The sequence below is a fragment of the Delphinus delphis genome, chromosome 2 (genome assembly GCF_949987515.2).
Source record: "Delphinus delphis chromosome 2, mDelDel1.2, whole genome shotgun sequence".
In the NCBI taxonomy this organism is placed as follows: domain Eukaryota; kingdom Metazoa; phylum Chordata; class Mammalia; order Artiodactyla; family Delphinidae; genus Delphinus; species Delphinus delphis.
In genome coordinates, this window is record NC_082684.1 from 5,550,774 (window position 1) to 5,564,860 (window position 14,087).

The window sequence follows — 14,087 nt, forward strand, 5'->3', positions numbered from 1 at the left end:
CGACTGGTCGCACAGGGAGCCCTGGCTCCATCACGAGCTGAGAACGCACGGAACATCTGCTCTCCTGGCCGCTGCTCCAACAGGCCACACTGCGGAGCTCCGCTGGCAGCGTCGGTGGCCCAGCCATCTCCAGTATCGTAACGAAAGTACTTAATTAATTCCAGCAAGTTAATAAATGTGTATTGCTGGGCACTGTTCTAGGCACTGAGGACGCCCTAGTCAGCAAAACACAAAAAACCCTCTGCTTTTGAACTTACATCCTTGTGGGGTGGAGACAGATGACAAACAACAAACTAAAAAGTCATGTGATATGTCAGAAGGTGACAAGTGCATTAGAAAACCAACCAAGCAAGCACGGTAAGGACAAGAGGGAGACGAGGGAAGGGGCTGGAGTTACCCGGCGGCACCAGGAAGGGTCAGACGCATCACTGACGCGTGCGGTCCTCCCGCTGCCGTGGCGCGCTGAGTTCCCGCTTCGTGCAGCCTCGTTCAGCCAACACTCCCTGGAAGCCGTCCTGCACCGGCTTAACCCTCACCGACCCAGCCAGTACACAGGCTTGCACCCGGCCTTCCCCGAGTCCGCCCGAGTTGGGTTTGATTCACTTCCCTCCTTCACACCACCCTGGATCCAGCGGGCAGTCCCAGAGGCTAGACCTCCACAGCACCTCCCAAATCCGGCCACTCTCCCGCTATGCCACTGGCTCCATCACTGGTCCCAACCGTGGCCTGTCACCTGCGTGACTGCAGCAGCCTCCCCGACGCCTTCCTACCTCCATTCTTGTCGCGCTACAGACCCTTATCCACTCAGTGACCAGAGTGACTTTTCTTGAAGCTCTATCGGATGTGTTTCCCCTTGCGTAACCCCCTCCAAAGGCTTCTCGTGACACGACAGACACAGCCCGGACTCCTTCCGGGCTCCCGGGCTCTGCGTGATGAGGCCTGGCTGCCCCTCCGCCCCACCTCCCTTCACTCTCCCCTTATGTCGCTTCAGCCTCCCCGTTCCTTTCCTGACCTTTGGACGCACCGAGCCGTTCCCGTCTCAGGGTCTTTCCCCTCGCTGTCCCTCCCCGTGTGGCCCCTCCTCATATTTTCATGCCCAGGTCTGGCGTGGCTGCCTCATGCCCTCGCGCAGGTCGGGGGGTGAAGGCTGCAGCGGGCGTGAGCAGGGCCCCGCCTCTGCTGTCGCTCTAGCTGGGCTTTCCGCTTCTCCACGATTTTCGACCGTGCGCCCGCTTCCTACTGCCCCTAGTGCAGTCTCAGGACGTCTGTCCTGTTCCCTCTGTCTCCCTGCCACCGAGAGCAGCCCCTCGGCCCCTTTTAAAACTCATCCCTGGGACTTCCCTGGTGGTCCAGTGGGTAAGACTCTGCACTCCCAATGCAGGGGGCCTGGGTTCAATCCCTGGTCAGGAACTGGATCCCGCATGCATGCTGCAACTAAGAGTTCGCATGCCGCAACTAAGAGCCGGCATGCTGCAACTAAAGATCCCACATGGCACAACGAAGATCCCTCATGCTGCAATTAAGACCCAGAGCAGCCGAAAATAAAAATAAAAAATAAAAATACAACTCACCCCTATCCTTCGAGTCTACCTGAGACCCCACTTTCTCCCTGAAGTACCTCCTGGCAGCCCCCGACTTCTCAACTCCTGCCGTGCCTCCTGTCTACACTCACCATGGTCTACACTGCACCGGACTAAGGCCCTGTGATTCCTTCATTCCTGAGAACACCGCCTTCCCACTCGACCAGCTCAGGGGCAAGAGTGCAGAGCGTCTGCATCAGGAGGCCCGCTCCAGCCTGGGTCTCTCACTTCCTGGGCAACTTACTCCCTGCCTCTCTACCGTGGTTTCTTCCACTATGAAGTGGGAACAATAAAAGCAATAGCTGCCACCTTCAGGATCGCCGTAGGCATTAAATGAAATCATGCCCGAGACAGCGTGCTGTACGCCGGCACGTGCTCAAGAGAACTCCCCGGTCCCAGCCCAGGGTTGAGTGCTCAGAAAATGTTTCTTGACTGATGGATGGCCGGAGCTGGGACTGACCCGCTTTCATGATGGGAAGGCCTTTTCCATCCCCACCACAGGAACCACGGTGACCTAGGAATCCAGCGATCACATCTCTGCTATGTCAGCATGTGGAAAGCAAGCCATCTACGGCTCTCACAGCTGCTGTACGTGCGGCCCCGCTGGCACCGTGAGCGCAGGCAGCCTGGGACGGGGAGGGTGGGTGCCGAGAACCTGGGTTTTGGTTTGGCTGGACCACTAACTCACTCACCAAAGAACAAGTTCTGCCCCAGCTCTGGGCCTCAATTTCCCCAACTGTGTATACCTCAGAGCTGGACTAAATAAGTAGTTTTCAGATTTCAAAATCATCATCACCAGCAATAATACAACTTCTTTTCCTCAAAGAAATATCGAGGAGTACTTTAAAAAGATAAAAGAGAGTGGATCTGGTTGAAGTGGAGGGTAAGATGCCTGAAGCACCACTAACCCAGGTGATCTACTGTAGATGGTCTCAACCTGCTTTCAAGATGGAAACTCCTAAGAGTTCTACAACTTTAAAAGACTTTTAAGAACTGCTTTGCTTCCTCCTGGTTTACTTCTGATACTATTTTCTGCAGTCAGTAGTTGACAGGATAGAGTAGACTCAGCTTTTCAGTGTAGTTTTCGGCAGGTAATGACTTTGGCGCCTGCCCACTTTGGAAGCTAACGAGCCTTTGAAACGGAAAGTCTGGTTTGCTGCAGCTCCACCCACAAGTCCTCTAGAGCTCGAGGATGATAGGAAACTGGCTGCAAAGGAGCAGGGAAGGCCAACTGCGGCCCTGGCCTTGAGAGCTGCCAGCGCCTGGAGGAAGGGCTCCGGCAGCCTGCCCAAGGCCGCGCCATGGCGCGAGAGCGCCGCCCTCTCCAAAGCTCCCCTGCCGACCAGAAGCATCGGACGGGCCCCACTTACTGTGTGTCAGCTCTCATAACTCCCTGCAAAATGCTCCTAGAGAGCCCGTGTTGCATCCTGGGAGAAACGCTGGACGCAGCTGTTCTGGGTGGTTCTCCTTCCAGTCCCTCCTCAACCAGCCATGCAACCCTGAGCGAGGGCCACAGCCGATCAGAGGCCAGGCCTCCTCGCCCACAGAACAGCAGTGATGCCCCCTTCCTGAGCTAACCAACCAACACGGTTGAAAGAATCAAGAAAACCGGTGAAACAGCAGTTTGGGAACTGTGAAGTAATTTTTAAGGGGAGGGATTATAATTTATGCTGAGACGCACAGCTGCAGTGAGTCGATCAAGTCAATGCCCCAAATCCCAGAGGATGAAGCTCTGTCCTACGAGCCACAGTATTGTACGGGGTCGCAGGGCAGGGGCAAATCACGTCTGAATCGTAATCTCACCTTTGGAAAGGGCGCTCACAATGACCAGTTCAGGACACAGACCGGCTGGTGCCCACACATGTGCTAAACCGCAGCAGCCTAAGTGATCTGCGGTCTAAAGTCAGTCCCAAGTCTCTCAAGCAGAAGGTCAGGGCTCTGCTGTGACAGCCCATGAGGTCTCAACTTGTACAGAAGGCACCCCAGCTCCTCCTTCTGTGCCCAGCATTCAGAGAAAACCCCCTGATGCTTTCAGGTCGTTCTGAGAGAAGAGCCAGGACCTGTCCACAGCATCTCTCAGCCAAGCCCCAGTCCCCTCAGATAGTTCAGAGCCCCCTCTACCACCCGAGGCAGGCACCTGACTGCTGAGGAAGTGATTCTGACACACACAAAAAAGCCATTAAAGATGACAGGCACCCAGAGACACAGGCCAGCGTAGTGGACAGGCCAGCAGACGGAGAGGGCAGGCTCCATCGTAACCTGCTGTGTGACTGTGAGAGAGTCCTCTGCCCTCTGGGTCCTCGGTCTCCCCATCAGTACACCCAGGGGATCTGGGGAGATCTCTACAGTCCCCGTGATTCTCGGTCTCCTCTGACGTCCCTCTGTCCCCTCTGGTCCCCGTACTCACACTGTGGCCATGGCTGCACGTCTGTAGCACAGGGAACCCGAGGAGGTAAGTCCTGTATTCCCACCAGGCCAGCTGATCAGAGAGCACAGACCCTCGGAAGGCAGCAACTTGATTTTTAGACTCTACTTAAAACCAAACAGGAAAAGGAAGCTGAACCAGAGGCAACGGAGAAACAAACCCCAGTTGAGAACTGAAACCTAGGTAGAAAATAGAGAAACAGAGCTCGTGGTGCACAGACCCACCAGCGTGGGCTGCCTGAAAGCGCCAGGCTGCAGCCTCCAGCTCCAGCGCTTTCTGCAGGGCCGGGATGAGGTCGCAGCCGGGCAGGGCGTTTTGAAAGGTCAAGGGCCAGACTCCCTCACCGGTCAGGACGCCGAGGCCCAGCGCCGAGGGCTTCCTACAAGCATTCACGGAAAGGTGCCCTGGCCCAGCCTCCAGAGAATAAAAGACGACATGATGAGGTTACAGCTGGTGAAGGCTTTAGTTCTACCCCGGTATAAATTCTACAATTCTGCTGGGGAGACGCTTCTCACTAATGGTGACGTTTCTGTCAGCAACTTAGGACCCGAAAGGAAAATTTCTGAGGAATGATGGAAACCTGGCCTTGTCACTGGCTCATTAAGGGAACCTGGGCTTCTGTTTTCTCAACTGTAAAATGGGGCTAATAATTCTTCGTTTGCTTGTCTCCACAGGGTCCTCATGAAGATAAGGTCCATTCCCAATCTTTCATTCAAAATTGACTGGGACCCACCAAGTGTCATGCACTGTGCTAGAAACTAGAGACGAAACGTCGATGGGAACAGCAGTTACTTGTCCTTAAAGGGCTTTTGCGGTTAGAAAGGAAGAGACCGACAGGTTAGCAAGTTGATGTGTTAAGATGTTATGATTGATACAGTGGAAAACAGCTACACCGAGAACAGTACAAAAGAAAGATCACTTCTAACTAGAGAGCTGAAAGCACAGGCAGTGAGAGCTGAAGGCTGAAAGTGCACTTTCAAAGGATTTCAAAGATACGCATCTCCCTTTAAGCACAGCTTCAGGTTGCAAACCACAAACTTTGACATATTGTGGTTTTCATTTTCTCTTAGTTCAAAATATTTTCTATTTTTCCCTGACTTCTTTTATCCATAGATTATTGAGAAATATTTTGTTTAATTTCCAAATATTTAGTGTTATCTTACCTCTGTTATCATTATTTATTTCTAATTTAATTCTACTGTGGTCAAAGAACATACTTAGAATTTCTTCTTTGGTTCTTCCTGGTATGACTGCAGTCCTTTTAAATTTACTGAGACTTGTTTGATGGTCCAGCAGGTAGTCAGAAGATGTGTTCTGAAACTGGGTGCATTTTTCTAAAAATGTCAATTAAGTCAAGGTGGTTAAAAGTGTGGTTCGGGGCTTCCCTGGTGGCACAGTGGTTAAGAATTCGCCTGCCAATGCAGGAGACACGGGTTTGAGCCCCGGTCTGGGAAGATCCCACATGCCGCAGAGCAACTAAGCCCATGTGCCACAACTACTGAACCTGTGCTCTAGAGCCCGTGAGCCACAACTACTGAGCCCACGTGCCACAACTATGGAAGCCCATGCATCTAGAGCCCGTGCTCCGCAACGAGAAGCCACCACAATGAGAAGCCCACGCACAGCAACGAAGAGTAGCCCCCGCTCACTACAACTAGAGAAAGCCTGCATGCAGCAACGAAGACCCAACGCAGCCATAAATGAATTAAAAAAAAAAAAAAAGTGTGGTTCGGATCTTATGTCTTTATTGGTTTGCTGTCGTTGTTGATTTATTTTTGTCTAATTGTATCAATTGCTGAGACAAAGGTGTTAAAATCTCCAAACATGGGCTTCCCTGGTGGCGCAGTGGTTGAGAGTCCGCCTGCCGATGCAGGGGACACGGGTTCGTGCCCCAGTCCGGGAGGATCCCACATGCCGCGGAGCGGCAAATCTCCAAACATGATTGTGGATTTGTATTTCTGCCAATTTTTATTTTATGTATTTTGAAGCTCTTGTTAGGTACATATATTTTTAAGACTATTCTATCTTCCGGATGAACTGACCCTTTGATCAGTATGAAATGCCCCTCTTTATTGCTGGTAACACTCTTTGTCTTTAAGGTTACTTTATCTGATATTAATGTAGCCATTGGAACTTTCTATGCTTACTATTTACCTAGTATATCTTCTTCCATCCTTATTGGCTTTCCACTGCTGCTATAACAAATTACCACAACACAAATTTATTACCTTAGTTTTGTAAGATAATAGTAGGCCAGCCATCTGACATAGATCTCGTGGCCTCACTGGGCTCAACTCAAGGTGTTGGAAGTGATACAGTCTCTTCTGGAGGCTCTAAAGGAGAAGAACTTCCTGGCCTTTTCTTCAGATTCTAGAGGCTACCTGTACTCCTTGGCTCATGATATATATGTATGTTATGAAATAATCACCACAAGTAAGTTAATGAACATATCCATCCCTACCTTTTTTTTTTAAGATAGATTTTATTCATTTTATTTTATTTTATATATTTATTTATTTTTGGCTGTGTTGGGTCTTTGCTGCTGTGCACGGGCTTTCCCTAGTTGTGGCGAGCAGGGCTACTTTTCATTGTGGTGTGCGGGCTTCTTATTGCGGTGGCTTCTCTTGTTGCAGAGCACGGGCTCTAGGTGCGCAGGCTTCAGTAGTTGTGGCTCATGGGCTCAGTAGTTGTGGCTCACGGGCTCTACAGCGCAGGCTCAGCAGTTGTGGCGCACAGGCTTAGTTGCTCCGCGGCATGTGCGATCTTCTCGGACCAGGGCTCAAACCTATGTCCCCTGCATTGGCAGGCGGATTCTTAACCACTGTGCCGCCAGGGAAGCCCTATCTCTACCTTTTAATTGGAATATTTAGTCCGTTTACATTTAATTTATTGATATGATTGGGTAGAGATCTACCATTTTGCTACTTTTCTGTTTATCTCATTTGTTTTTGGTTCCCCTGTTGTGCCTTTCCTGCATTCTTTTGGGTAAACTAAGTACCCTTTAGAATTCCATTTTAATTTTTCTATTGACTTTTTAGCTATTCCTCTTTACATTACTTTTTAGACGTCTTTCTAGGGATTAAAATATACATTCTTAACTTCGTACAGTATACTTAGAATTAATATTGTACACTTCATGTAAAATGTAAGAACTTTATAACTGCATAAATCCACTCCCACCCTTAATGGTATAGTAGTCCTATGCATTATATCATCTCACTAGAACGCTGTATGTGTGTTTGTATTTTTTAATTATGGAAAAAAGTCTTTTATATTTACCCATATATATTTATCCTTCCCAGTATTCTTCACCCTTTCCTAAACATCTGAGTTGCCTGGCATCCTTTTTCTTCAGCCTGAGGAACTGCCAATAGCATTTCTTGTACATCAGGTATGCCGGCAATAAATTCTCTTACTCTTCTTTTATCTGAAAAATGTCTTCATTTTGCTTACATACTTAAAGGCACTTTTTTTTCTGAATAGAGAATTCTGAGATTTTTTTCTTTCCCTTTCAGCACCTTAAAAATGTTGTTCTACTGTCTTCTGGCATCCATGGTATCTGATGAGAAGTCAGCCGTCATTCATATAATCCTCTCTATATAATTTCTCTCCCGTTATGATAGACTGCACAGTCTCGGCTATGCTGTCTTCCTTTAAAGGTATTGAGTTTGTCCTGGCAGTTAGGTAAATTATTGGCATGTCCTTTTATTGTTAACAAGCTTGGATTAATTCTTTCTTAAGTTCTACTTCCATTTTGATTTAGCCCTAGGGTATGTCCTTTACTCAAGGACATAGTCCTTACTCCTAATGCATAGCTGTTCTGGGGTCTCAACTGAATGCCTAGGTGCTGCTCAGTGAGGTTTCTTCATTCAGGTGGACAGGGATCTCCAGCATTTCCCAGCACTGCATGACCTCTGGCATCATCATTCAGCTCTTAGCCCTACAGAAGGGAATCTGTGCTAGGTCTCACGGAGAGTGCCATTCTACTCATGCACAGCCAGCCCTTAGCCAACAACCCAAAGTGAATTCCCTACACAAAACTCAACATCGCTTCCTCTTCCCTATTTCCTTGCCCTGCAACATCCAGCTATTTCAGTAGCTTGGAATTCCAACAATTGACTCTTCCGCTCACTAAGATCAACTTTTAGCTTGGGTTCCACCATTCTGTGCCAAGACCAGAAAGAGACTCCAGGTAGAAAGCTAGAGCCATTGTGGGGCTTATCATGTGCGTTTCTCCACTCAAAGATCAGAGTACTGCGCCGCCTGTTCAATGCCTGAAAACAGCCAGAATTTAATATTTTGTCTGAGTTTCAATATCCTTCATATATTTAGGAATTTTGTATATTTTGTTCAGTTTCACAGTTGTTTTTGTCAAGATGACAAGTCTATTACAAATACTCTGTCATGGCCAGAAGCAGAAGTTGATTATGATTATTAAAGTACCAAAGGGTATTCTTTTTCATTTCCTGAGCATTTCCTAAAGATATTAGTTTCAGTGTAAATATCCTCACTGTGAGAAATGTGCCTTTCACTTTCATCCTTCATTTCCTCTGTCCTCCAAACATGTTACTACTGCTTTTTCTTGGTTTCAATAAGTAGGTCACAGGTAAGAGTGAATCTTTTGGGGGCATTTTTTAAACAGCACTTGAGTAGGATTATGAGACGGAGCAAGAAATGTGGCAAGATTTATGAACAGGGTGTTGTGAGACATGGACCCCAGCCCACGCTTTATCATTGGCACGCTGTATGTCCCTGGGCATTCACTTCCTCACTTTCGACCCTGGCTTCCTCATCTGTTCAATGAAAGGACTGGTTATATTAATAACTATGGGCTGCAGGTACACCACCAATTCCTACATCAACTGTGTCAGGGAAACAAAAGTATTGGAAAAACAGGATAGGGGCTGTTGACACTTGAAGAGCAATTTAGTGAGAGAGTTAAGAAATGTCGTTTAAGGTAGCACCCTATACTGTGTTCCTATGAATTGAGCTCAGCACCTAGTATACTGTTTAGGATATAGTAGGCACAGGGTAGATGCTAACTGCACGAATGAATGTATGAATGAACAGATGAAAGAGAAGGGCAGCAATCTCACACAGGATGTTAAATGCTAAAGCATCTGGCCCTTGGTCATGTTCAATAAACAGCAACTATATTGACTTGAAGGAGTCAAGAAGGAGTCATGTTTTCCATGGGGCTAGATCCCAAAAGGAAGCAGAATGGTTGACAACGAATCAGGAAGCTATACTAAAAGACACCTTACTTAGGAGATCTAGTTAAGATCTAGTTGCTGTGTGGCTTGGGGAAGTCACCTTCTGTGGGCTTTAGTTTCCTTTCCTTTAAACAGACTAACCGCTCTTCTACTCTGCCTCAGTGGTATATTTGAGCATAAAAGGGTCTTTGACTAAGAAATACAGAAAAAAATTATGCTTGTGTAATACTGGCTTTCCATGAGAATTTGCGTTAAAAAGAAGCAAAGTGTTCTGAGCAGTAGGTCCTTGTGTTCTAGGAGTAGAGAAAAAGAGGATAGAGAAACGGCTACACAGAATTAGTTAACATCATTGACATGTTATGAAAACCTACTAGCAAGGTTCATGACCAACTGTAGTCAAACTTGGATTTGTCCTTCAAGACCCAGCTTACATATCGCCTCTTCAGTGAGGTGTCTAATGCCCTCCAGGCCCCCAGAGAAAATTATTCCTGCTGCTGTGTTTCTTCAGCATTTTACAGCATTATCAATAGTTGTCGCAGATCACTATCCTTTAGGTAAGGGCTACCATGTTTTATTCATCTTTTATAACCACCTGTACCCACCAGCACAATTCTTGGTACATACTGGGTGTTCAGAATGTTTGTTAAGTTATTCTGCTGCAGAGACTGGGACTCAAAAAGTACAGGAATTATTAGTGGTACAGAGAGGGGACAGATACGGGCTTGTTTTTCAAATCTCAGCATTTGGAAAGGGAATGGTTGAGCCTTGCCCATAATACCACGGTCCTCTGCCCCAAGGAACTTCCATCCCAACTAAGGTCCTGGCCAAACTCATCTGCAGCATAAATCAGCAGGACTGGCCGAGGCAACTGAATGTTCCAAGGAAACAGTGATGAACTCACAGGGGAAAATGATAATATCTCTGAGAAGTGTAAGAACTATAAAAAAAAAAAGACTTAAAAGAAAGGCAACTAATGAAGAAACCTGTGATATACAATAAGAAATATATATCTGGTCTTCGTCCCTGTTTCTGGCTCATAGCTCTCAAAACCCTTGGAATTTCCAAAGTGTAAGAGGAATGGAAGCATCCTTTGTTATAATACTTGGCCTCTGGTCTTCACTTCCTGAAAGAGTTTTGTGTGATAACAGTGAAACTGATGTCTTTTGTTACTGATAACAAGCCCCTTTCAACTACCCTTGAATTAATGTTAATGAGGTGACTTTTGGAAAGCCCCTAAGGATGAGTGAGGGCTGGTTGCCTGGAGAACCAACCATGTGATTAGAGGGTTGTAACTTGCAACCCACAGCCTTGACCTCAACTTCCAAGGAGGGCAGAGAGGCTGATACAGTAAGTCCCCTACATACGAACCTTCAAGCTGTGAACTTTCAAAGATGCAAACGTGCAGTCCATCAACGTCAGGCGTGAGTGAAATTGCAGCTGGCCCTCCATCTCCTATTGCTGATGATCCTGCAGCTCTACCATCTCCCACCTCCTCTCCCTCCTCCAGTCAGTAACTCTTCTTGCCTGTTCACTCGATGCCAGCCCCCGTATGCCAGCTGTTGTACTGTACTTTTCAAGGTACTATACTGTAAGGTTAAAACTGTTTTATTGGGTTTTTTTTTTTTTTTTTTTTTGCGGTATGTGGGCCTCTCACTGTTCTGGCCTCTCCCGCTGCGGAGCACAGGCTCCGGACGCGCAGGCTCAGCGGCCATGGCTCACGGTCCCAGCCGCTCCGCAGCATGTGGGATCTTCCTGGACCAGGGCACGAACCCGTGTCCCCCGCATCGGCAGGCGGACTCTCAACCACTGCGCCACCAGGGAAGCCCTGTGTTTGTTTTTTTATGTATTACTTGTGTGAAAAGTATTATAAACCTATTACAGTACAGTACTATATAGCCGATTATGTTAGTTGGGTGCCTAGACTAACTCCGTTGGACTTAAGAACAAATTGGACTCACGAACGAGCTCTCGGAATGGAACTCGTTTGTATGTAGGGGACTTACTGTATTGAGTTCAGTCACCAATGGCTAATGATTTACTCAATCACACCTCTTTAATGAAGCCTCCATAAACTCCCAAAAGGACAGGGTTGGAGAGCTTCCAGGTGGGTGGAGAGAATGTATCCGCAAGCTGGGAGGGGCGCACAACCTAAACATGAGAACAGAAGCCCCTGCGCTCAGCACCCTCTGGACCCTGCCTTTGATATCTTCTCCTCTTGCCGTTCATTTGTATCCTTTAATATCCTTTGTAATAATCTGCTTTCCTGAGTTCCGGAAGCTCTCCTATCAAATTAACTGAACCCCAGGAAGGGGGCATGGGAGCCTCCAATTAATAGCCAGTTGGTCTGAAGCCCAGGTAATAACCTGGATTTGTGATTGGCATTTGAAGCAGGGGGAGGAACAGCCTTGTGGGACAGAGCCCTTAACCTGTGGGATCTGATGCTATCTCCAGGTAAACAGCATCAGAATTGAGTTAAACTTAGAACACCCAGCTGGTACTGCAGAACTGCTTGATGTGTGAAAACCCCACATCCGGTGTCAGAGGTGAAGCAGTGTTGGTCTACAAATAATAAATGCTGCAGAGAGTGTGGCGAAAAGGGACCCCTCCTACACTGCTGATGGGAATGCAAATTGGTGCAGCCACTATGGAGAACAGTATGGAGGTCCCTTAAAAGACTAAAAATAGAGTTACCATATGATCCAGCAATCCCACTCCCGGGCATTTATCAGGAGAAAACCATAATTTGAAAAGATACATGCACCCCAATGTTCATAGTGGCAATATTTACAATAGCCAAGGCATGGAAGCAACCTAAGTGTCCATCGACAGATGAATGGATAAAGAAGATGTGGTAATATATACACAATGGAATATTACTCAGCCATAAAAAAATGAAATAAAGCCATTTGCAGCAACAAGGATGGACCTGGAGATTAACGTACTACGTGAAGTAAGTCAGACAAAGACAAATACCATATGATATCACTTGTATGTGGAATCTAAAACATGACACAAATGAACTTATTTACGACACAGAAACAGACTCACAGACATGGAATATAAACTTATGGTTACCAAAGGGGAAAGGGAGTAAGGGATAAATTAGGAGTTTGGGATTAGCAGATATAAACTACTGTACATAAAATAGATAAACAACAAGGTCCTACTATATAGCACAGGGAACTACATTCAATATCTTGTAATAAATTACAATGGAAAAGAATCTGAAAAAGAACAAAACAAAACTGAATCACTTTGCTTTACACCAGAAACTAACACAACATTGTAAATCAACTATACTTCAATAAAACTAAAACATAAAAAAAAATAAAGTAGGAAGTGAAGCAGTATTGTAGTAGAGCAGTGTAACAGTGAATGAAACACACAGGAGTTTCTCCTTTAGAGAACGTATACCATGGGAAACGGAATTTGAAAATTTAATAAGTATGATAAAAGTTATTGGAGATATAAGGAAAGATTTAATAATGACGTGGGAATAAGCAGTGAGAAAGAAGAACCAAACAATATTTTAGTATAAAAATATAATTGTTGAAATAACTCAATGCATAGCCTCAGCAGAAGAACTGAGAGAGATGAAAAACACAAAATCAGGTCAAAGAACTGACCTAGACACATCAGGAAGTGAAAAAGAGGAGGACAGGAGAAAAGTACCAGTTTCTGTGAAAAAGGCATCTGAGAAGGAAAGAAAAACAAAGAGATGAAATATTTGCAGAAATAATGGCAGAATTTTTCAGAATTCAAGAAAGATGTAAGACCTCAGACTGAAAAGGCTCACAGGGTGACAAACAGAATTGATAAGTAAAAAATGTAAGTGTGCATGTGCACATACAAGGATTATAATAATATTCAAAAACATCAGACGAGGACTCCCCTGCTGGTGCAGTGGTTAAGAATCCACCTGCCAATGCAGGGGACACAGGTTCAATCCCCGGTGCGGGGAGATCCCACATGCTGCGGAGCAACTAAGCCCGTGCACCACTACTACTGAGCCTGTGCTCTAGAGCCTGCGAGCCACAACTACTGAGCTCGCGTGCCACAACTACTGAAGCCCATGCGCCTAGAACCCATGCTCTGCAACAAGAGAAGCCACCACAATGAGAAGCCCGCGCTCCGCGACAAAGAGTAGCTCCGGCTTGCCACAACTAGAGAAGGCCCATGTGCAGGAACGAAGACCCAATGCAGCCAAAAGGAAATAAATAAAACAAAATTAATTAATTAAAAAAAATCAGACAGAGAGAAAATTCTAAAAAGTTTTCCAAGTAAAATCAGATGACCAGTTAAAGAACAAAAATCAGAACAGATTTCTATATCCTAGCTGCAGTAAGACAACAGGATATTAGCTTCAGAATACTGGACGAAAAACTTTGATACTCACATTTCATACCTCGCTAAACCATTATTTAAATGTGGGGCGGGGGAAATGTACTTTCAGGTATATAAGATCTTAGAGGGCTTCCCTGGTGGCGCAGTGGTTGGGAGTCCGACTGCCGATGCAGGGGATGCGGGTTCGTGCCCCGGTCTGGGAGGATCCCACATGCTGCGGAGCGGCTGGGCCCGTGAGCCATGGCCGCTGAGCTTGCGCGTCCGGAGCCTGTGCTCCGCAGCGGGAGAGGGCAAGGCAGCGAGAGGCCCACGTAACGCAAAAAAAAAAAAAAAAAAAAAAGAAAAGAAAATTTACGAAGGAAGAAATAAGATATAAAAAATGGGAGCATATAATTGAATACTATTCAGCCATAAAAAGGAGGCAGGTACTGACACACGCTACAGCACGGATTAACCTTGAAATCATTATGCGAAGTGAAAGAAGCCAGACATGAAAGGCCACACACTGTATGATCCCATTTCCAT

The 14,087-nt window shown here is 46.4% G+C and overlaps 1 protein-coding gene across 4 annotated transcripts in view; it reads right to left on the minus strand.

Annotated features, from left to right (window-relative positions):
- EVL (Enah/Vasp-like) overlaps positions 1–14,087 on the minus strand; it is a 165,343-nt gene that overhangs the window by 75,055 nt on the left and 76,201 nt on the right. Inside the window, exon 1 of one of the 4 annotated variants that reach the window (XM_060003932.1) lies at positions 3,988–4,092. The exons of the other annotated variants lie outside the window; for them this stretch is intronic. Coding sequence (XP_059859915.1) covers positions 3,988–3,998 — 11 coding nt within the window. The 5' untranslated portion in view covers positions 3,999–4,092. Of the gene's footprint in view, positions 1–3,987; positions 4,093–14,087 lie in introns of those variants that run through there. 4 annotated transcript variants of the gene reach the window in all.